At 42.3% G+C, this 22,981-nt stretch overlaps 2 protein-coding genes across 3 annotated transcripts; one reads left to right on the top strand and one right to left on the bottom strand.

The window, feature by feature from the left end:
* Positions 1-1,310: 1,310 nt before the first annotated feature.
* On the bottom strand, positions 1,311-11,454 carry arrdc2 (arrestin domain containing 2). 2 transcript variants are annotated; one of them, XM_053429746.1, is made up of 8 exons: positions 11,235-11,454; positions 10,243-10,497; positions 4,440-4,657; positions 4,231-4,333; positions 3,869-4,125; positions 3,611-3,773; positions 2,930-3,096; positions 1,311-2,708 (listed from the first exon to the last, which is right to left on the bottom strand). In XM_053429746.1, exons 2-8 carry the CDS (start codon positions 10,493-10,495, stop codon positions 2,655-2,657), a joined length of 1,215 nt encoding a protein of 404 aa, XP_053285721.1. In that variant the 5' UTR covers positions 10,496-10,497; positions 11,235-11,454; the 3' UTR covers positions 1,311-2,654. The 2 variants fall into 2 exon arrangements, with proteins under 2 accessions (XP_053285721.1, XP_053285720.1); XM_053429745.1 differs by lacking the exons at positions 10,243-10,497; positions 11,235-11,454 and adding an exon at positions 6,185-6,990.
* An 8,299-nt stretch (positions 11,455-19,753) lies between these two features.
* Positions 19,754-21,666, top strand: uba52 (ubiquitin A-52 residue ribosomal protein fusion product 1). Its single transcript, XM_053429743.1, has 5 exons — positions 19,754-19,801; positions 20,242-20,353; positions 20,682-20,768; positions 21,107-21,209; positions 21,512-21,666. Exons 2-5 carry the CDS (start codon positions 20,251-20,253, stop codon positions 21,603-21,605), a joined length of 387 nt encoding a protein of 128 aa, XP_053285718.1. The 5' UTR covers positions 19,754-19,801; positions 20,242-20,250; the 3' UTR covers positions 21,606-21,666.
* The last annotated feature ends 1,315 nt before the right edge of the window (positions 21,667-22,981 follow it).

Raw genomic sequence — 22,981 nt, 5'->3', positions numbered from 1 at the left:
GATACCTGGTGGAAAACAAAGTCATGAGACATCTTGCTCACGTCTCACATCATAAAAAACACACAGGTTCACTATGTGGGTCAAGCTTCAGGCTGATTCATGTTCAATTCTGTCCCCTACAAATATATGAATTATGCTGCATACAATACAGGAAGTTCTGTCTGAGGAGCAGAACTGACACTTTGATTTGCACCTAAACATCGGACCATTAAGTTGAAGTTAAAATTCAAACTTCATTTTATCCTTAAAAGACCTTTGACAAGCTTCAAGTGTTTCTTGTGTTTCTCGCTGTTTACAAAATGGACAAAATGAACTTTATATAACATTAACTTAATCTTATTTCTTATCATCTCTCTTGTGAATGAACTATAACATAGTTACTATTACTATTATCATTGTCATAGTCAGGAGATAAACAGCAAATCCTCACATTAAAGAACCTTACCCACAGAATCTGGTAGTTTGGCTTAAATAGATGCTTATTAGATATGTTGACGATTGAATTAACAAGTACCCATCTAATTATTTCAGTACTAATTTGAGGAAAGTGTTCTCTTGATAAGAGATTTGAGAGACTTCACACTTCTGCTTTGAGCCAGTTTCTTCCACCAATCAAGAACTTCTTCCACCTGTCCCTAAACCATGTTTACCTTTGTTTAACATTGTGTACAATTCACTACCAGTTAGTTCACATGTGTGACATGTTTACAAGTGGCAGAAAACTGCTGACATCTGGATCCATGCATGTATATTGTGTTGCTGTGAGTCCACCTGCTGCAGTTGATGCTATGAGTTATCGGTCATAATCACCTCAGGGGAAATTGCAAATAAAAGAATGCGTATTTTTGTATGGTTTTATATAAAATTTTACAAAACAATTATGGCTTAGTTATGTCATCTGTAAAGATTTGAAATGTATTGGGTTCATGGAGATCATGTCATGACCCCCACAAGGGGATCCACTGATACAACAGTTAAATTAGTGTTGATTTGAAGTGCTAACTTTTAGTTTCTGTTTTTTTTAATAGAGCGACAGACACCCAGAAAAACCGGACTGCTTCGGTAACACAACATTGAAGCTGTCGCAGACACAACTTAAGACTGTAATTATAGCTTTGGTCCAACGACTGCAGCTCATATCTCCAGTGAGGGCTGCCCTTGGCATTATTATAGTTTTGACTCACACCAGTGAACATGATGTACCAATCCACTGGCACGCAACAAGCCAGACAGCGTCCCTCCACTGTTTCCCTATCAAATGTACAGCTTACATACCAGCCGAGGTCCCAAGGAAACACCGGAGACAAACATCCATTAAAAAGAGTTTTTATTAGAAAAAACAATTACAAAACTTTGGCAAGATTACACATCAACAACTGCATTTGTATAAAAATACATTCCTTTTTTTCCAGTGCGTGCCAAGGAAGTCGCACAGCTGACCCCCGAAGACCAGTTTTTTTTGGAAGTTGAGGAGAAAAACATAATCCCCGAGTCTATTTGGAATGTTCTTTTGTCCATGCGCTTCAGTGGCATCTCCAGCTTAAGGCTCCACTTGAGCGCCGGGCGTCGCACCGTGCATGAGCCTGACGGAGCACCGAGGCATCTGGCTCCCGTCCGTGCTTCAGGCCTCACGGCTCAGAGGTCTCATCCTTTGGTTAAGCAGCTGAGAGCTAATCTATGAGCCTCGTGCAGCTTCACACACACACACACACAACTGCTTTTCCTACTTCTTTCTATTTAACTGTGCTAACGACGACAACCACAGCTACCTGACACTGCAGCTACTTGAGCCTTTTTTTGCATTTACACAACACTTCACTTGGAATTCATCCACATACAGTCCAAACCGTTTTTGTTCTTAGTTTCTTTCAGAAAACATTACGTTGTATTCAACGCTAGGAGAGAACAGCTCCCTGAAACTCCCATGCAATCTCCTGCTGCAGATAGTTAAGGCACACGTAGGTTCATTTCCCTTTTACATATTGTTACCTGCATGCATAGAATACGCCATCGTCTCTCCACCGTCACACCTTCAGATACAGTATGAGCTTAAACAAGAGTAGAAATCATCACAGGCCCACTGCCGGCCGGTCACACAATGCATAGATAGCCATGTGGTTGTTAAAGTCTAGTGTGTAACCAGGCAGAGGGGAGTGGATGCTCAAGACAATAATTGCACTTCTTTTTCAACATCTCTTGCAACTGCATCTCTGCACCTCACAAATATCAAGTGATCTTCCCCCCCCATAAAAAATGTCCCTTGAATCTCAAAAATCTCAACATGTGAGGGAATCGTTGATTGGGAGGTATTTGCAGCTCACTTTGTCTTGAGCCAAAACAAAAAAATCACTTGGGGGAGAACAGGAACCGATGTGGAGGAGTTTCTTTGCACTCCATCGGCAGACCAGGAAAGCGTCCACTTTACTTTATGGACTGGAAACAAAGTGGCAGCTCCTCCACCGACAGCCAGGTCCTGTGAGCTCCTTCTCTCCTGACGTCTCCGAGGAACCCCCGGTCCGCCGCCACAACGCTTGGTGGGACCAGGGGCCGATCACTTCCCTCTCTCTGTCAGAGAGAAGAAATCCAGGCGAAGACAAATCTCTTGATTCATTTCATTAATTTCAGTCGCTTGACTTTCAGGCGGAGCTCATGGTTCAACACGTCATGCAGCGACGTCTCATGTTGATGGGCTGAGGGTTGGGGTCAATCTATAGACAGAAAAACAAGGAGAAAAAAAAAGACAAATAAGTTTCATTTTCAGGAAGATACTGTTGAACTGCGATCTCAAGAGATTATTTGTCAGGGAAAACTGCCGTAAAGGATGTTTTTGTATCTGCTCAATAACAATCTCTGTAAGCTCTTGTGTGTGCTAATCAAAAGTTTCCTGTAGGTGAAGGGGGGGGCGGGTTCCAAACATCTGGTGACTCACCTCGCAGTACACTGGAGGAGGTCGGAAGCGATACTCTTGGAGGAAAGCCATGAGGGGGCGCTCCTGGATCCCACTCAGGTCGTCCGCCGGCTCCGAGACCACCGTGTTGTTGTTGTTGCACTGCTCGGCCTCCTCCTCTGTCACCACAGAGCTGTAATCTGGAGGAGCTGCAGGGGAAAAAGGGGGAAGACAGTTAAATCCACTGGTCCAAACACAAAGCTGCCGAGTCATCATCAGTGCAGTTAAAACGCTCGAGAGTCCAATAACATTTACTGCTTTTTGCACTAACGAGCACAGATTTGATCCAGCGTGATTCTCCGCTGAATCGAACCCTGTGTTTGTTTTTGCATGTTTCCATCTGACCCAGTGCTACTTTGGCAGTGGAGGGGTCATAAAAATCTAAATAAGAACAGGATCACAAACTCTTAGAGGTAAGTGAAGGGAAAATATCTCTTGAAACTGTCTATGTGTTATTAAAATGGTGAGAAAAGACCATAAAGAGCATCATGGGTTTATGGGCCCATCTGAGCACTGAATGTTCAGCCAAGCGAGGGAAGAAAAGCCAATTTATAATCCTGTGTTTGCTAGACACAATGGAAACAAGCAGAGAATGGTGGCAGAAGTCCACATTCAGTTTGCAAATTCAGATCCACACATATTCAAGCATCGTCAGACACTTACGCTCAGGCTGCTCTGGGATGGCCATTCGCAGCCACTCCAGCTGGACGCTGTACTGGCTGCTGACGCTGGAGGTGCGACTGCCGAAGGGATGGAGCGGGATGGTGCCGATGACCAGCGGCAGCTCCAGACACAGCTTTGACGTTCCGGGAACATCGACACACACCTGGGAGGAAGGAAACGCAGAGAACTGTTGGATCCAGCCCTGTGACTAGCAAGAGGGAACACAGGCGCCTGACAGCCACCGTTGACTCGGCTCACCTTGAGCATGTACTCCACTTTGATGATGCGGCACTGCAGGATGGAGGGCCCCACAGGAGGGATTTTGATGGCCCGTCCGTGCCAGGTTTCCCGGCACTTGGCGCCCACAATGTCGCCGGACAACGTGGCCACCACCGAGTGCTTCTGCTTCATCGTGCCGCGGGCGATGAACGTCTGTGTCTGGGTGATGTAGGCCTTGGGCACGATTGACCTGGAGGTAGAGTTGTCGAACTCCGCGAAGACGGGTATCACCTCACCTGCGCAGAGGAGAAATGAATTAGAATTTGGAGATTTTATTTGAATCTGTGCCAGCGAGAAAACATATTTATAAAAGGGTGTCGGTTCAGATGCTGGACTCTTACCTGGTGTGTAGCCTTTGCGGTCGATCTTTGCCGTCACTAACACTTGTCCAAAGTTGCGATACCATGCCCGGGCCATCTTCTCCCTCGTTCCAGCCTGTGGAGCCTAGAGGAAGGATGAGACCCAATGAGCAAGTGCCTCCGAGACGCCCAGAAAACAACGAGGGGGGTGCAAAGAAACATTGATGAACAGCGAGGGCTGAGATGCTCACCAGGAAGGCTGGTGTGTTGATGTCAATGGGCTCGATGACAGTGAACTCCTTCTTGAGCTTCCTGACAGCGGCCCACGGCCTGTGCAGCTTCACTTTGACCCAGTAACGTATGCTGCCATGTTTCCCTTCGAAGGAGGTGACCAGCGTCTCCTCTGGCAGCTGGAAGCTAAATGGATATTCATGTCTGCCGGCGGGAAGGACGGTTACATCACCGTTATCTGAGGGGGAGAGGAAATAAAGAAGAAAAACACATTCAGTCATTTGCATTCTAGGACAACAGGACTTCAACCCCTCGAGGACCAGCCTCTTCTTGTTGATGCCAGGTTAATGTCAGGACACAGAGCAATAAGTAATAAAAAAAAAAAAAATCCAGCACAGCGAATCAAGTTTCTTAATCTGTACTTATCTGATTCCGTGTAAGGAAATTCATACAGCACAAGAAAGGAAGCAAATGCCTGGAGGTAAAGTCCAGATAAAACTCTTCTGCACAAAGGAGGCAAACTCTCTTTTAAAGACTGCTATTGTTTGGAAATCGATTTAGATCAGGTCGACTCGGTGAGTATGAATAGATCACTTGAGCATGACTTTTGCCGAAAGAGAAATCTCTCTGTGTTTCTCTGCAATCACATGGCCTCTGTGTGCTCGCTCTGAGGGGCGGTTCTTGCTCCATTGTGCTGAGCGAGAACATGTTTTTCCTCGAGCTGTATCGCAGCCCGTCTCAACTGCTCGTTTTTTTTTTCTCCCTCTCTTGCTGCACAGGTCCAGAAACACGTGTTTGCGTTTAAAAGACTCTGTGTGTTTTCGTCCCTTTGTGAAGTGCAAGCTCCAATTTGATTCAAATTACAATTCTGTCACCGTCAAATCCTCTTAATGGGTCAAGTTCGTCATTGGGAACTTGTTTTTCCCCAAGGAAGACCTACAAAACAGGTTCAAACACCACAGACTAAACTAACACACATTATATTGTGTGTATTTAAACTACTTTTTCATGCATTAGAATCCAAAAAGACAAACGAAGCAGGAAAAACATCATAAAGAGTGACAGAGGCCCGGCTGTGCGCTTCCTGTGTGCACTGCAAACCAAAACAACCCAGCGCCCAATGAATGGAGACAAAAACCAGAGGCTGGGTCTCAAGTGTCGCTGGAGAAAAACAACTCAGGATTTTCTGTGACTGAGGAGAAAGTCTGATATCAGGACTCTTTCCTTTCAACGGATATCTCACAGTAATCTGTGTAGACAGCTAGTGGAGCAGGGTTTAGGTTTCTTCCTGTACAGTGGGCTTTTAAACACTTGCATATCGAGGAGTGATCAACAACTCAAACTTCTCAAATGGCAGAAGAGAATAACAAAGAGAACCAAAGCAAAAGGGCTCACGTCAGTAAATGAGGGATGTGGGACATTTTTCTGAACTCTACAAAGAAGTTTGAACTAGAAAATAAACATCCCTTGAAAAAAACAGCATGTTTGACTTCTGTTTCATTCACTGAGAATCGTTGAACTTTATACAGAAGATTATAAATCATCTCATAAACAACCCTTTTATTAGCCCCAAAACCAGTTTAACTACCACAATAAACCATGAAAACACACGATCCCCAGTAACCAGACAACTGGTCAGGGGTCCCCAGTCAAATCAGACACTTCCAGTGCTGTTCCACTGGCTCTAGCGAAAGAACTTGTTTGTGTGTGTGTGTCCCCTCCGTGCAGAGGATGCCCCCCGTCCCGTCCCGTCCCCTGGACTGACCTGCCTGCAGCAGCACCTCCCTGCGGTTCAGGTACTCCACCTCGTCGCTGTAGTTCTGCGTGTAGGCGGTGCTGGAGCCCGCGGACCGGGACTCGGTCCAGTGCACTTTGGCGAAGCCCTCGGCGTGGAGCTTCAGGGAGTCCAGCTTGCTGTCCCCGCTGAGCTCCAGCACCACCCGGCCCGACACCACGTCCCCGCTGCTGAACACCGGGGGACAGTCCAGCTCCGGGGAGTCGAACACGATGTCCAACTTTTTCAACTTGTCGAAAATCATTCTTCTGGTTTTGTTTGTTTTTTATTTGCAGGAGAAGTTTCTCTTCTTCACGTCTTCTTCCTCAGTGCGTTAAAGTGTCCAGATGTGTTCGCTTCTCCTGTTAAAGATCGGAGTGTTGAGCTCTCCCAGGTCCGCAGCCCAATTTGAAGCCTCCAGAAGTGGGCGGGGCTTTGTGCATTTAATATGTAAGGCCTCAGGAGAGGTTTGAAGGCTGGGCGGTGCTGCGTTCAAGCGCTCCGCCGAGGGCACGGAAACTTCACCTCTCCGGGTGTAAACAAGACAGTTTTGCCATTCTCACATTCACTGTTGCATCTCAATGCAACAGATATTTAAGTCTGAATTGAAATACATGCATTATTGCCCCACTGCTTGATCAGATGTTACAAATACACAATATGGATTTACCCTCACTATCTGGGTTTTTCCGTTTTGCTGGTGGTTTAGTGTAATTATCTTTTACTTTGAATGGGCTATAAAGTTTTGAGATCAATGTAGTTGGAAAAGCCAGAGTTTTCTCAAGTTGTTGCTCAATCTACTGTCCCCCCCCCCCCCCCCCCCCCCCATGTGATTTGAAAATGTTCAATTAGGTTATAGTTTATCAGAGATGGCTTGATACAAACTTGTTATACCTTGAACCGTCAACAATCTGGTGTTGTTTTTTTATGGTGTATCTATATTTAAAGAATCATTAAAGAAAGTAGAAAAAACTTAAATCCGTCATTTACAAATCAAACCTTGTTTATCACCTTTACTGGTAACACTCTTGGTGAAGGAGGAGACCACAATTACAGGAACCCCAGGACATGTCCCAACATATGCCAAGAGCAAAACCCCCTCATGATGCCAGCACATAAAGCGAAACCATAATAAAAAATGAAACTAAAAGCAAATTGCACATACAGTCACCCCTCCCGTGCCTCCTTATCAGCTGATAATCTCTTCGTGACAAGTTAAACGTGTAAAATCCCCACTTCCTTAACACTTATTAACTGTCTGATCTGAGTCACTTAGGTGTAGCTCTTCTCACAGCGCCCATATTTCCAGACTGAGTGTGAACGCAGCATAATAAACATGCAGCCTGGGTGTGGAGGGAGCAGAGAGGACACAGGCAGGGCTGATGATGATTGATGGTTACAGGTTCCTAGAAGAAAACAGACCAACTGAGCAGGCCTCAGTCTGGCAGAGATCCTCCCTGCACAGCTCAGAGGGAAATAGTTTTACCCTGGACCAAAGATGTTTACTCCAAGTCTTGTGCGTTGCTTTGAGTCTGCTGTTACACCGCCTGGGCTGCCGCACACATGGAAAAAAAACACAGCTATGCACAAAAGCCTTGCAATGGATGGTCACCAGATCCCCTGATGAAAAACAACCACACTATCTTCAGAAATAAAGGGATACGAAACTGGCTGCACAGAAATAAAAGCCCCTATTCAAAGTAAACTTTTACAACTGGATCATATGCATGAAACATTGCTCCCATCTTCTCAAAACCTTGAACTAACTTCTAACACGTCCTGACTCTTCGGTAATCTGTAAACTAGACACTCATCACTTAGTTGAGTCTCTCTCTCTTCATTTGGGTCAAACGCGTTCAGGCACAAATCAAGTCTGGTCTGAGAAAAACAAAGTTGTTTACTCCTTTGTTCCCAGGGATGAGGGGTGAGCTATCCACTACCACCAGCTGGCGGTGTGGAGGCAGTGTTGCACAGCTGCAGGACAACCAGGATGCTGTTACAGCCCATGTGTGTGTGAATGTGGGGCAAATTTGAAAAAAGACAATTAGATGAAGCTCTCTGGATATCACATACTAGAGTCTCTACTAACTGTATATAATAGCACATGCATGTCTCTGTATAATGACAGAAAGTCCAAAGTGCATCTATTTAAAATATATTAAACCTCTGGCCTGGGGTAAAAATCAAGCTCCGCACGCCACCTGGTGGTGACTGGGAGCAGCAGCTGACCCTGCCGAGGCCTCCTGGTCTCTGATAAGAAGGAGTACATGTGGTGCCCTGTGCTGAACGATGGGCCTGATAAATTCCCCCGCTGTGCCACTGCCATGATCAACATAATCATGGCTGAAAACATGTTGCTGTAGACTTAAGTAAACATGCGTGAGTTCCACAGTGTTAACCAGAGGAGCTGCAAAGTACACAATGGTGTAAAACAAATATTAACCCACTTTGAAGAAGATTGCACAGTGATCTGACAAGTTGGGATGTGGAAAACAATAATTCATTTACAGTGAAGGAATTGTGCCACCACATTGTGAAATGAATGAACATCAGAAGTTGGCAGCAAGGTGGAGGAGGGCGGAGCCTGAGGGGAACCACGTGTTGTTTTCCTGGTTGCCGCAGCAACACACGCTGCATTTTTAAAATGCAAATGTGTGATTTTTAGTGCATCACCATCATGTGATATTTTATTGAGGTTTGTAGACACAGATGTGGATCTAATACCACATGATGTGTGTGACTTTACACAGAGATCATGATATTTATTTATAATATAGTAATAAAATGTTCATCACTAGTAATTTGCCAAACAAAAATACCAAGATTTCCCTTATTATGCATTTTTATTCAATTTACGCGTTTACTTTTCTGAATCTCATGTTATCGTAACATTAAACAGAAAACACTCTTAACTGGTTATTTTCAGTATTTTAAAACCTGAACAATGATTTGAAAATGATGGATGGTTAATAAATGAAATACTTGTGGACTTAAGTAAAGCATTGAAGTTAATGGATGATGTGTTACTGCAGTCTCAGTGTATGATTTAGTTTGAATGTACAAAAGCTCCCTCGTGCACCTTCGACCCCCGTGCATAGTTGATGCACCTGTAAAAGACCAGGAAACAATAAACTGTACTAAAGGACATTTTAGATTTGACTTCTTTGAAACTAGTTTGGCTGTATGTAATTCTGCAAAAGCAACAACAAAGATCAGAGTCTGTCCATCTGTTGTTCATTCATATTTGTCAGTCTAACCCGACTGAAGAAACAAACTCAATGTACTGTTTACAGAGCATCTAATCAAATATTAACCACTATCTTCAATTTGTTTACTCAGCCACTATGGACAATATTCTCTGCCTCTGTTTTGAAGCTGCCTGCTGTCTGGGAAAAACAGACTTTACAGGGTTAAACCCTAAACACAGCACAACGTAAGAGCTAGCGGTTATTTGGTTTGATTGTGGGAATCAGGTTATCTGGCAAACACATCTGCATGAGCCAGGGTGGATTTCTCTCCCGCGTTTCCATGCAACACGTTAGGACCAGCTGACTTCATTTCACCAGCTGGCACACGACAGAGCACATCAGCAGTTTTACTTTACACAGAGAATGCAAGAATATCGTACAAATATCTGGCAGAGCCCCCGAGAAAGTACGGGAAGGACAGCAATGTCATCATACGAATGTCCCTCCTTATAAAGAAGCTGATTTTAAATAGACGTGTTTATTTCTAGTCTCCTTTGGCCTAATGTTACCACAGTCAATGCTTCCCAGTCGAGCCAGACTGGCCCTGCTTGATCCCGCTCGCTGAAAACCCTTGATTACAATGTATTTAATGAGCTAAAATATAACTATTCATGACTACCTTTAAAATCACCTGCCTCATATTTGCAATACCAGATATTTGGATTATTTACATGTTACATCAATGCACATTTCTGCAGGATGGACGTGTGGTTGCTTGCAAACAGATGCAGCTATAACACAGAGTCAACTGTATATCACGTGTTCAGAGGACTTAACCCCTCTGCAGCTTTCACCACTGACCTCGGATCAGATGCTGCCTCTCTTTGAAGTAGCCGATCTTGGAGGTGTAGTCGTAATAGACGGAGTTCATGCAAATGTTCTCCACCCAGTGCGCAGTGGCCAGCCCATGGCCCAGCAACTTCATGGCGTGCACCCTGGTGTCCCTGCAGAGCTCCAGCACCACCTGGCCGGACACCACCTCCCCACCAGTGTATGCTACGTCGTCAGGACGATCCAGCTCCAGCGTGAAAGACTCGATGGGGTCCAGCATCATTCCTGGGAGAGACGACGGGAAGACGCTTGTGTTAGGATTGTACTGAACTAGTTTTCAGGTGCTGTAAAAACATAACGCAAAGGGCAACACACTATTTCGTCATTTGTTTATGGATTCAGTGGTAACCAGGAGACCCAGAACATAGTAATGATGCATGTGAATTCCTTTATTTACTTTAAATATTTTGTCCGGGCTGCTCTTAAGCTTTTTCCTCGTGGGACCTTTAGGGTGGGGTCGGGTGGATCTGCCCGGGTGGGCCCCCGACATGTTAGGACCGGCCCTGTCAGTGCATGCTGCAGCTATCAGTGTTTTCTTCTGTTTTATAAATGTTGAATAACATATAATAACATAATGCTACACTTTCTCTTACATCGACTCACAACACACCACGTGTTCACTCACAATATTTACACAAACACATTTAATTATTATTATGTTGTCATGATTCCTAAACAAATTAAATGCGCATTGATACACACGTAAGGTCAAATGACAACATCATGTCATTGATACAGTAACCGTGCTCGACTCTTCCGCCGGGAAAAGTAGTCCTGCTGCACCGCTTACTGTGGATGGTTTTCTGTGAATATTATAATCATATCGTTTTCACCATGAACGTGTTTAACGTTCATTTTCATATACGAAAGAGCGCATGCTTCAGCCAATCAGGACCAGGAATACGTATCTTTAGTAAATGGCAGTCGTGGGCATTGAGTTAGTCTAAAGTCTCTGAACTCACCTGAAGCAGCGAAGTGGATTCACGAAGTTCACCGCGCAAATAAAATCAAACTCCGGCGACGCTTAATGGAAACCAGCGCCTTTATAAACGGTGGCAGCTTAAAATCCTACTGTTAAAAAAGAGCGTCCGTTTATAGGTTTAACCGCCCATAAACAAAGCGACTGTGTTACACCAACGGTACAGAACACATGCGAGGCACGCCCGCCCACTTTAGATGAGGAAGAGGAGGAGAAGGAGGAGGACGAAGAGGAAGAAGGGTAGTAGGAGGCGGTAAGGAAGGAGGGGGTGAAGAGGAAGAGGAGGAAGGAGTAAGAAGAGAAGGAGGAGGGAAGAGGAGGAAGAATAGGAGGAAGAGGAGGGAAGTGGAGGAAGAATAGGAGGAAGGAGGATAAAGAGGAGGAGGCTGAAGATGAGGAAAAAGAGGAAGAAGGGGAAGAAGATGAGGAGGAGGAAGAGAAGGAAGATGAGGGGGAGGAGGAGGGAGACAGGGTTAACAGACCAGCCTGACTGTAGTAAGGCACAATAACAAGGTGATTCCACAGAAGTAACTTTCAAACTTGTATTGTGTACTGGTGGATCTAGATGAGCAGAACCTCATTCAGATATAAAGACTCACACATTACTCATATGTGTCCTCATTATTTCACCGTTAATAGTTTTATTTCTTGGTGGTCTTTCTTTTCTCTTGGACACACGATGTCGCACCTTTTTAAGCTTTGAGAGACAATTAGGGAACTGATATCTATGAGTTTGATTTGCGACTTGTTTGAATCTAAGTGCAGGTATATGCTCTACTGAAGGCTAGAATTCTAGTTTTGTTGTTTATTAGCCTTTACCTAACCAGGTTAGTCCCACTGAGATCAAAGAGCTGTTGCACATAAAGGGAGACCTGGTTAAGAACAGCAGCAACACAGTTTCATCAGCAAAAGTAATCCACATAGATCGATACGATTTAAACTGGATCATATAAAGAGACACAGACAACCTGGAGATTTTTCTTTAAAGACAATACAATTATTTAGTGCAACTTTCATAGTATTCTTTATTTGCCTAATCATTTAAAAGCAATCTATATTAATGAGTGAGCAGGTAGCAGGTCCTGCTCAAGGGCATATTTATAAATCACAACTGTGACATTTCCAATTTGAATAATTCTGTTCCAGACATTTTAGCATAACACAACATAGGTAAAATATGTCAGCAAAATAAGATATGGATCTCTCAATTATCTTAATTCTGATAGACTTAACTGCCAATAAGCTAAATAAAACAAGCACTCTCCAGTTATTCTGGAGATTAACTTACAACCATGTACTCTGTTTATTCTATTGCTTTTAACAAGTGCCATAATTTGATGTGATTTGTTTCTAGCCACAAATCTGTGGTTGTTTTGTGTCTGATTCTTGTGTTTTTTCTGGTCTCATTTGTACTTTATCTTGAAAACTACCTGCCCATCTTGTTGGTGTCCTTCCTGGTTAACTAAAGGATAAACTAGAATGACACTCCACTGAGACATGTAGGCAAATTGCACACACTCATAGATACGAGTCCCCCAAAGATGATAAATAAAGAAGAATACATTTTAAAAACGTATTAAAACGCCCTAGCCTGCAACATGTTAATGGTTTCTTCCTTTGCGCATTCCCCAGCCTTCCACTTTCAAGAAAGTGAAAGGGTGGGGAAGTTTCTAGAAAATCAGATCAGTAGTTTCGTGTCACCCTTCCAACAGATGGGGGAGGTCGTGAAATTGAAGCTGTACACATACAGACTTGAATCTGAACTTTGGTCTATGAACTTTCCAGCTCCACTTGCCAAACATTTTATTTACATCAGCTCGCCTGCCAACTTTTTTTGTATCAGCAGAACCTGCATCTTGGTGCCCTGGCTGTGTTATTGATACAACATGGATTGTTTTTACAAAGTGTAGTCAATCATGCTTGAAGGAGGGGATGAGGACCAGGACAGTATAAACAGAGTGGAAGTAAGACAGTGGAGTTGAAGGCATGCCCCCTCCCCCCCCCCCCCCCCCGGCCCTGGTCTAAATATGACAGGACGTGCTGAAGTTTATTTTTAAACCATCTCACTGCTAAAACTGCTCCAGCGCACTGCTGCAATATGTCACACTCCGATTGCTCCTGTACTGTTCTAGGTAGAGGTTTTGTTAATGTATTGCCGTTTAGGAATATCATGAGCATTAAACTTAAACATGGAAACCTAATAATTTATTCTAAGATGGATTTTAAAGCTCAGGATCCACATGTGAATAATTTAGAACAACACCAAAGCTCATCTGTAAACTCCAGGAGATCAAGACGTTTTTCAAAAATCATTCACAACCCCAAAAAGTCATGTCCCAACACAGGGTCAGGCTTTTCACTTTTAATATATATTTTTCTCACTTACTCATAAAATTATTTTCAATTACATTTATATTTCCAGCAGCCAGTCGCAAGAAAAGCTACAATTTAACCAAAACTTCACAATAATGACTATTTTATGGCAAGAGAACAATATTTTTGAATATAATATTCACTACTTAGCCTTTGTAGCATTGATTAATGTCTGAGCTGGTATTGAATTGGTTTTTTTCACTGTGTACTACAATCATAAAGAGGTATCACAAAGAATGATACTGTATCTGCTCTTTCTATTGTCTTAGTGTGAACACAAAATCACATCTCAGCAGCATTTTCTACAAAATCTGAAGTAAAAATCTTCTGTCAGGGGCAAGACCACAGGAGCCAGTCACTTCATGACAATATGAGAGAGGAAGTGGCTGCAGCCTGGCTGCTGCACGATCAGAGGTTTGATTGTGTAGTCTTCACCGTGGGTGGTGCTGAAGTGTGGCTCAGCCAGTGGAAACCTGATGTGACTCTATTTGATTAACAGACAACAAACATTATATCATTAGTATATAAATATTATTGTGAGAAAAGACAAAATAGAAAGTACACTGACATTATTACCATTACGGCAACTATTGCACCTCTGATTACAACTGTTACACAGAGTGGAGAATTTTATATGTTTGAGTTTATTTTGTCATCTCTCACCTGCTGCAGTAACAGACAAGGTGTCTGTTTACAGGCCCTCAGAGGGAGAAAGTCAGCCTGGGTGGTGCTGAGGTTTGGCACAGGCTCTACCAAACAGATAACACACATTCAATACCTACACGTACCTCCCTGTATACACACAACAGGACCAATCGCACAATCCATCACCTGGCCCAGTCAGTATGTTGCTCCGGAACTGGATGGCCGGTCGGGCCGGCTCTACCTCCTTTCTGCCGAAGTGATGCTTTGCGGTGGTTGTGTAGTACAGGCCTGATGTCGGCGCTGGGCTGAACTCTACGTTGCTTTTGGTCATCAGGTCAGACCCATGCACATACACTGGAGGCTGTGGAGGGGTGGGCTTGAAAGAGTGACACAGTCAGCATGATCAGAAATCCCTTATATGGTTTAATGCCGTACCACTGACTGTATATAAGGAAGGACGATGGAAGAGTGAAGCCAAAGCGTCTTGGTAGCCCCCTGGTGGCTGGCTGCAGTATAGGTCATAAATCGCTCCTCTTTATTTTGTATTGTTTGATGCCATGAAAACAGCTGACTTGTGAAAGGACAAAGGACACATATCGATGGGACCTTGATACCATGGCTGCATCCCAGATTACTACTGGGTAGATAAAATGATATCGGCACAAGATGGCATCATATATACGGGATATATGGCTTCATTTCTGGATAGTGGGAGGGAGTAAATGCATCCTCCATCTTTACATACTGTCTATGTGGCACACCAACTAAATATCTAAAGAGAAAAAATGTCCACTCTATGATTTATACATTATTTACAAGCACAAAAACAAATAAAATGGATAAATCTGTTGTCTCACATCAGAGAAGGAGACTCTGTTAGTGGTGAGCGACAGTCTCTCTCTGTTGCGACTCGTATCAGTGTCTCCACTGAGTAAGGAACTGGAGGTTTTGTTTCCCCTTCTCAGCTCAACTGGACCGCCTGAAAAAATAAAAGAGTCTTGGTCTTATTGGTTTTAAATAAAAGTAAGAGAAAAGGAAATGTAAATGTGTGCATTATACAGTGACACACAGCAATCAGGGTCATTCAGGTTAATCCCTGCAAAACGTTTTTCTAAGAGAGAGTGTCATATGGAATATAAGAAAATGTGCAGCTCAATCAATACCCTAAACAATATGAGCTCAGTACAGTTACCTCAAATATAAACAGTGCAAAAGAAACATGAGGTAATTTGTGTAATGATGGTTTTATATTCCTGGAGACCCGGAGCATCTATTTTTTTTTTATTCATTAAAAAAAGGATTTTCACCAAGGGACATTAAGCATCAAAGCTGCACTTTGAGTAAGAGCTGCAGAAAACACTCACCCAGCTTGTGACAACAGTACGTTTCTTTGGAAGTAGAGGACCAAGAGTTCTTTGAGAAATTTCCAAGGTTGATCTTCAAACGCTCTTTGACCACTCGTGGCCTGAATCAAACACACAGATAGGGCTTTTATTGCATTTGCAAGGGGATAAATTCAACACCTGATTTAAAGCCACTTTACAATTTAAGTTATTGAAGCCTTTGAATGACTAAAATATCTGTTTAATGACCGAGATAGATCCACAACCAGACACCAAGCCTTGAGTGCTTTTCTTTGAAAGAAAACTGAGTCACGTGGTTGGAGTTTTATCAGTGGAGCAGAAAAGCTGTGGACCTGCAGGCTGTGGGCCGGCTGAATGACGCACTTTGGGTTGTTTCTCTCTCCACAGTCTTCACAGGGTCACCGATAATCACTGAGGAGGAGTGCTGAAGAAAGACGTGACAAAAACAGTGGCTGTCACAGACTTGTGCTGATAACACTAAGTGTCACTCTAGTGTCGACTTAAAGCTGACAGTGCAGGTGCTCCGGGTCAAAGTGGATCTTCATAATGAGATTCTCTTTTTTAAACCTATTATCAAACGAGTTTAAGAATGTTCCCTAAATGTACCATGACTCAACCAGTAGAAGTATACATTATTTTGGGATAAAAAGTCAGGAATATAAGTAGAACAACGCTTTAGACAATCAGACCTTATACTATCACCTAGTAGCCTATTAGTAGGCCTCAGCAGTGTAAAGCATACTCAATTACAAGTAAATATAAAAGTACAAAACTATTATCAAATAAAAGTACTTAATAGTCACGAGACAGGTCAACAGGTAATGGTCTCCTCACAATACCTCTATTTAACTAAATCAATGTTGCTTTCATCGGACCCCCCCACTGTTTCTAAGCTTTAAATGAGCCTGTGGTTAAAGAGTGAAGGAGAATCACTGAATCCACTTTTTGTCCCTTCTTTTTTAATAAATGTATCATATTGTTTTTGTTTCTCCATTTTTATTAAATGTTGTATGTCTAATTTGTTTATATTTTGGACTTATTGTTGACCCTATCAGTGTTGAGGGTGTTTATTAAATATAAAGAGGCAGTTCAGTGTTAAATAAAATCTTTGGTGATGTCATCATCCCTATTTAAAATATTGTTTTCTTTTTCATACCTATGAACAATTAGGACGTTTCATAGGTTGATCATATTTGAATGTAAAATCTTATTCGTCAAAGTAAGTAAGTCAAAAGAATGAACATCTCTTGAGTAAATGCACTTTGTTGCTGTTCAACACTGTTTACTACCTTTGGACTCTAGGTACAATATTTAGGGATTAGTGTTATCTGTGTTTGAATGAAATAATCAGCCATGTGATGTTCAGGTTGACTTATCACGATGCCTCATGGTCAAAAGTTGCTTCTGCTGTTACCTGGTCCACAGGTTGAGCCGCTCTGCTCCAGGCTCCCTGGAAGGTGTCGTTGTAATGCGAGACAAAGCTGCGATGGCATTCATCCCCTTTCATTGTGGGGAAGCCGTCTTCAAGAAGCACATCATTCTTTCATTGAAAAATGTTATGGGACAATCGTTTCTGCAAGATTTACAGCCTCCTTTAGATTCCTTCACTGTTATTTATTACGAGGCAATAATGTTTAGGTTTGAATGTTTAACCACTTCTTAAGGGTTAATTCCAAACCAAATGAATGAATGTTCACATCAATCAAACATAATCCATAACCTAATATGAGTTTATTGTTTTACTGAGAAACTACAGTGAAAGAATGAAATTAAAGTCACTCACCCAGATGTTTTGCAGTGGCTTTTACAATAGAGGGACTGTGGTGTGGAATGAAAGTGGATCTGTTGGTGCTTTCTGGAAGCTTTTCCACGTGCTGGTTACTCTTGACGGCCTGTGTTGGTCTAACTGGTGTGGGAGGGACCTGGAAGGGCCAAGCCTGAAACTTCTGGGAGTAGGTGGTGAGGAAAGCATCTCCCTCTGTGTCTGCTTGCATCTCGAAGTTGGTGGGAAGCCTGGTCATTTGTGGTGTGCGGATCATCTCTGGCAATAGGTGACACTGGTAGGAAGCCATCGCCTCTGTCACATACTCCTTGATATGCCTCAAGTCCTTGTGGTCCACCTGGGCCGGAGCGGGCTTACGAACACCCTCTGCCCTTGTGGAAGACCAAGGCCGAAGGTCATCCTGAAACTGTGTTGAATTTGCATTTGAATGGTCCGAGATGTTGGTCGGCAGCAGGAACTCAACAGGACGGGCTGGACTCTGTGTTTCCACCACGGCTGTCATGTTTGATTCCACCGGTGTCTTCCTGATGTTAAGGTGACTCTGGTGAAGAGAGCCAGCTTCATCTGAAGCACAGTGCCTCACCATGGAAACCTCTGTGCTGTGGAACATGATGATACTGATACTGTCGCTTCGCCGGCAGAGGAACTAATGCACGGTGTCCTGTTTCTATGTCAAAACCAGTGAGTGGACACACATAACTATTCATTTGTACCATTTGGTACCACAAAACCTAGTGCTCACTCTTAGGTAGTAATGCTTACCTGGAAGAAAATAGACTGGTTAGTCATGGAGGAGCAAATGCAACTGGGCTTCATTCTATGTGGCTTTGCATGTGTTAGAAAAAGCAGGACTGGTACAAGTTATAATCTGTATAATAATCTGTATAATGTGAATAATTTGGGGGTTTCAGAATTCTAACATGTTCAACATTTGACAATTTGGGTTGTAGGACATTATAGTGTTAGTTCTGCACTATTCTCTAAAGTTTAATAGATCAAACAACTAATATTAATGAACAAAGATAATGATAAGATTAATTGATAATGAGAACAATTGTTGCTTTTTGTCCTTGAGTGGACAAACTTCCTTTTTCCAAGAGTCTACTAAATAATTCAGCTCTAGCTTAAATACTTTTACAATATCAACTTGCCGAGAAGCATGATTCTGACCCATCATGTTGCCAAGGCAAATATATTGGAAGCGTTTTAGTTGGCTGCTGTCAAATAAAAAATAAGTTGGGCTACAAGCTACATATGAAACCTGCTGAAGGCTCTGATTAGACATAACATATGGGAGTGCATATACAGTATATAAAGTTAAAATAAACTTTCATTTAAAATTCAAGTAAAAAAACACAGTTCTCATGGCACATGTGTGGGTTTGTGTCACTTTTGATAAGATGTCAGTCATTATGAAACAGTTGTGTTCAGCACAGAGATGTGTATCAAAAAATTATCAGTGGTTACAGTGTGTGTTTGTTAATTGGGCTCGACTGAGCTGTGAGTGAGTCACACTGCTCTCTGTCGCCCTCCTTGGTCTACATGTGGAATCAAATTGTGGTGGAAAAACATACTGCAGCTGCATGTACTTCTACGTGATTTACAAAAGTGTGTGATTCCTCTCATACATTTGCTGTAACGTTCATTCGCATGCAGTAGTAATTCCTTTACGGTTTGTCTCATATAAATAGATACAAATTTTAGATTCAGTTTTTATTTTTTGCATCTTTAAATTTCTTCTAAAGTCACTAATTGTGATCATTATTTGACATCGCAGGTATTGTATCATCAGATCCAAACACATGTTAATTTCCTCTTTCAAATAAATGAAACTCAAAGGCACTTGGGTTGAGTAAGCTAAAGGCTAAACTTCCAAATGTAAAAGTACTTAATATACAGAATGGCCCATTTCAAATAATTTATAGTATATTATGGAATTACAATCATTAATGTGATATTTTAATGTTGCAGCTGCATGCTGTTTCAAATACAAATTAATTTACATACTGATATATATATATATATATATATACATACCTGAAAATGTTCCCTTAAATGAACTATGTTAATATGTGGAAAAATAATTTATAATAAAAAAATTGCCTTTAATTTAATTTAATGTTTTATTTTTCAAGCTGATATTAATCATAATAATACTAATAAAATGCATTACTGTGGATGTAGATGACATTTAAAGTCGTTACACATTTACAGATTTACATGTTATTAGATTGTTTTGGTGGTCAAATCATTTTCAATAAGAAAGTGAAGAATCAACTATTTCAACGTGTTATGAACATAAAGGAAACTTACAGAAGGGAAGTGACGTCCGTCAGCGACTCACAGTTTCCGCTCTCTTTTCGTTGAGGCTCAGCTAGCGGCCGGGTGAGTGCTCGTTCTCTTCTGCACATTCTGTCGAGTTTCACCGATCTCTGACTGCTGGAATGTGGTTAAAACAAAGCATTGTCCCTCGTGTATCACCGGTTATCTGGTATCGAAGGTGTCTGAGTCGGTTCAGAGGCGGAAAATTGAGAAAATCACCGACTTGCCACGCTAACGTCACGCATGTGGCGAGGCCCCCGCACCGACTCCGGTGTGCGGCTAACAGCTAGCAGCTAGCATCGTCTCCGCCTTAGCGTTCTACACACATTTTTCTATCAGTATTATCAACTGTTAAACGATTTAAGCAATAAACGGTGACACCATATTACTGTTACATATCCGTTCACGGTCTTTCTGTTGTATCCCTCTTTTTAAAGTCAACTTCCCGAGCTAGCTAGTTAGCTTCTCCTCGGCGCTAACGTCACTTGTTCCCCCTCTTCCAGCCTGCAAACATGCAGATCTTCGTGAAGACGTTGACGGGGAAGACCATCACCCTCGAGGTTGAGCCCAGCGACACTATCGAAAATGTCAAGGCTAAGATCCAGGACAAGGAAGGTGAGTCACGTCCCAGTCTGGGTAGCTCACGTTAACTGGGAAACTACCATTTATCCCACTTAGCTTCACATTTACTGTTTTACTGAGCTGCGTCTAGTTTGAACAGTTAATAGTTCAGTAGGTTTGATTGGAGACAGGAAGCTGGTCCTCTACTCAGGCCTTGATGTTCCCTTGAGGGATTTTGACAGATGCTGTGATTTTTAAAGTAGTCTAGACTGTTGGCAGGAGTAATGTGATGGGTTAGAGTCAGTCTTTTCAGTGTTGACCGTTGCCTTGTGTGTTAAATGTGGATGTTTGTTTGTTGATCTTTCGTTTTTATTGTTTGTAGGAATTCCCCCTGATCAGCAGCGTCTGATCTTCGCCGGCAAACAGCTGGAGGATGGACGCACACTGTCAGACTACAACATCCAGAAAGGTAACGAGGACGAGGCCAGATGTGCCCAGTGTGTCAGTTGTCCTAGAACCATTGATTTGTTTCTTACTAAAAAGTTAAGTTTGTATGGGAAAGGAATCAAGTAAATAACCACAGGAGGCGCCCAGAAGTCTCAAGTATGATAGTGTTAATAAGCTATATCATTGTATTTTTGTATTGTGTGTTTAAACATGAAATCAAAGTGTAGAGATGGTACTGTATCCTTTTATGGGATACCTTTTACTGTGTGTGATATGTTAAAGTACAAAACGCGTAGTATAAATCTATGTGGATGTGACTGAACTTAAAATGGGCATTAAGGTGTTTTAACCATCCTCTAGAATCTACTCTGCATCTGGTTCTGCGTCTGCGTGGTGGCATCATCGAGCCTTCCCTCAGGCAGCTGGCCCAGAAATACAACTGCGACAAGATGATCTGCCGCAAGTAAGTCCAGTCCTGGAGATATTGTGTTTGTGCAGTGCTGTTGTGATGCACGGTCAAGAAATTTCATTTCGTTGTCTTGTGGTTAATTTGTCTTAACATGGGCTGTAATTATGAAATGTAACTGAGACTCCATTGTTGTGACCTTAGATGTTGGCGTAAATCTGAACAGTCTTTCACTAAGATCTTAAACTTGACTAAAATGACTAAAAATCACTATTTTTGTGAGTTTTGACTATTAACTTAAAACGTGCTTCACAAAGGTTTTTCCTAGAGTTGATCTGACTGCTCTGTTTCTGTTACAGATGCTATGCCCGTCTGCACCCCCGTGCTGTCAACTGTCGCAAGAAGAAGTGTGGACACACCAACAACCTTCGCCCCAAGAAGAAGCTGAAGTAGACCATTTTGGCTGAATTGGCTCTCAATGACAGTTTGTGTTAAAATAAATGTCGGAAAATGATCCTGCTTTGTCTGACTTGTATTATTCATTAGAGCTTTTTCAACACAGAAAGACAAAGAAACTTGAGGCTCAGTTTGAGTTAAAGTTTGCATTAAGGTTGTGGGGCCGTGCAGGGTTATTGAACTTCAAACAAAAAGTTACACTGACTGAATCAATAATCTCATGTCACTGTTTTCCACACAAAGATTAAACATAGTCATTAGAACAGTTCACAGGACTGTTTTAAGATGCTGTTTAACCAAATTATTTGGTAACTCACTAAACCTGCCTCCTGGAGTTGACCCTGGTTGACCCGAATGCGACCCGGCACTGCACTGGTTCATATCACATTGGAGTGATTTCCAGTTTATTTCCATCTGGTCCTTTAAAACAGCACCTACTGCTTTTGCCTGCCTGAATTGACAGGTCCATTTGGCAGATTAACACAGCCATTTGTCCCAACAGTCCCTCAAACGATGGGCTATTAAACACATTTATATAGCTGGTAATGGCACAATCTAAATGCAATGTGCTGCACCGTCTCTCCCAAGACAAAATGATGTTTTATCCACAGCATCTCCATCATCTGCTGTTTGTCAGCTGCTTCCTTTGCCACTTATTCTATTTAAACAGCTTTACCCGCCCCAAGCTGCCGCAGGCCAAATGGATCACTGCCACTGTCGTATAGACGTTGGCAGGTCAAAGCCTGATGAGCTGAGTGTCCAAAAAGACTGACAGTGTTTTCATTAGTCTGAAGAAAATTAAACACCACAAGGGAAATTGACACTTAGGAATGCAGAAGCCCTTCCATCACAAAAAGAAGACAGCATGATTTTTGAATGATTGATTTTTTTTTTTATGTTTAAACATAAATTGTACAAAGATAAGGAACACATCTCAGTCAGATCCCATTACAAACACCCGCTCTCCTCAAATTCAGAAATTCTCGTGGCCTTGTCGACACCACCAGTACTTCAATGAAACTAAGTGAAGTATTCAGAGGTATTTAGCATCTTAATGAACTGTCAGATATTGTGGGGACACTGAGCAATTAAAGAACAAACCTAAATGTAATAAAGTAGATGAAAGTCCAGCAAAATACACAAGTGTTTATTCCAGTTAATGTGGCTGTAGACACAAACTGTAAAGCACATTATTCTAGTGTATATTTCGTTTTTGAGCTTGTGATTTCCTTTATTTCCAACCATGTGTTCTGTTATGGTCCTAATGAGAGGGACAAACCCTTTTGCTATCAAATCCATATTAGAAATTGCAAGGAGCTATACCTAAGTGTAATGGTTTGTTATTTCTGCCAGAAAGTCATTACGGAGACAAA

Source organism: Pleuronectes platessa, chromosome 9 (genome assembly GCF_947347685.1).
Source record: "Pleuronectes platessa chromosome 9, fPlePla1.1, whole genome shotgun sequence".
NCBI classification, from domain to species: Eukaryota; Metazoa; Chordata; class Actinopteri; order Pleuronectiformes; family Pleuronectidae; genus Pleuronectes; species Pleuronectes platessa.
Note: the sequence above shows the minus strand (reverse complement) of the source record. Positions and strands in the feature narration are given on the sequence as shown.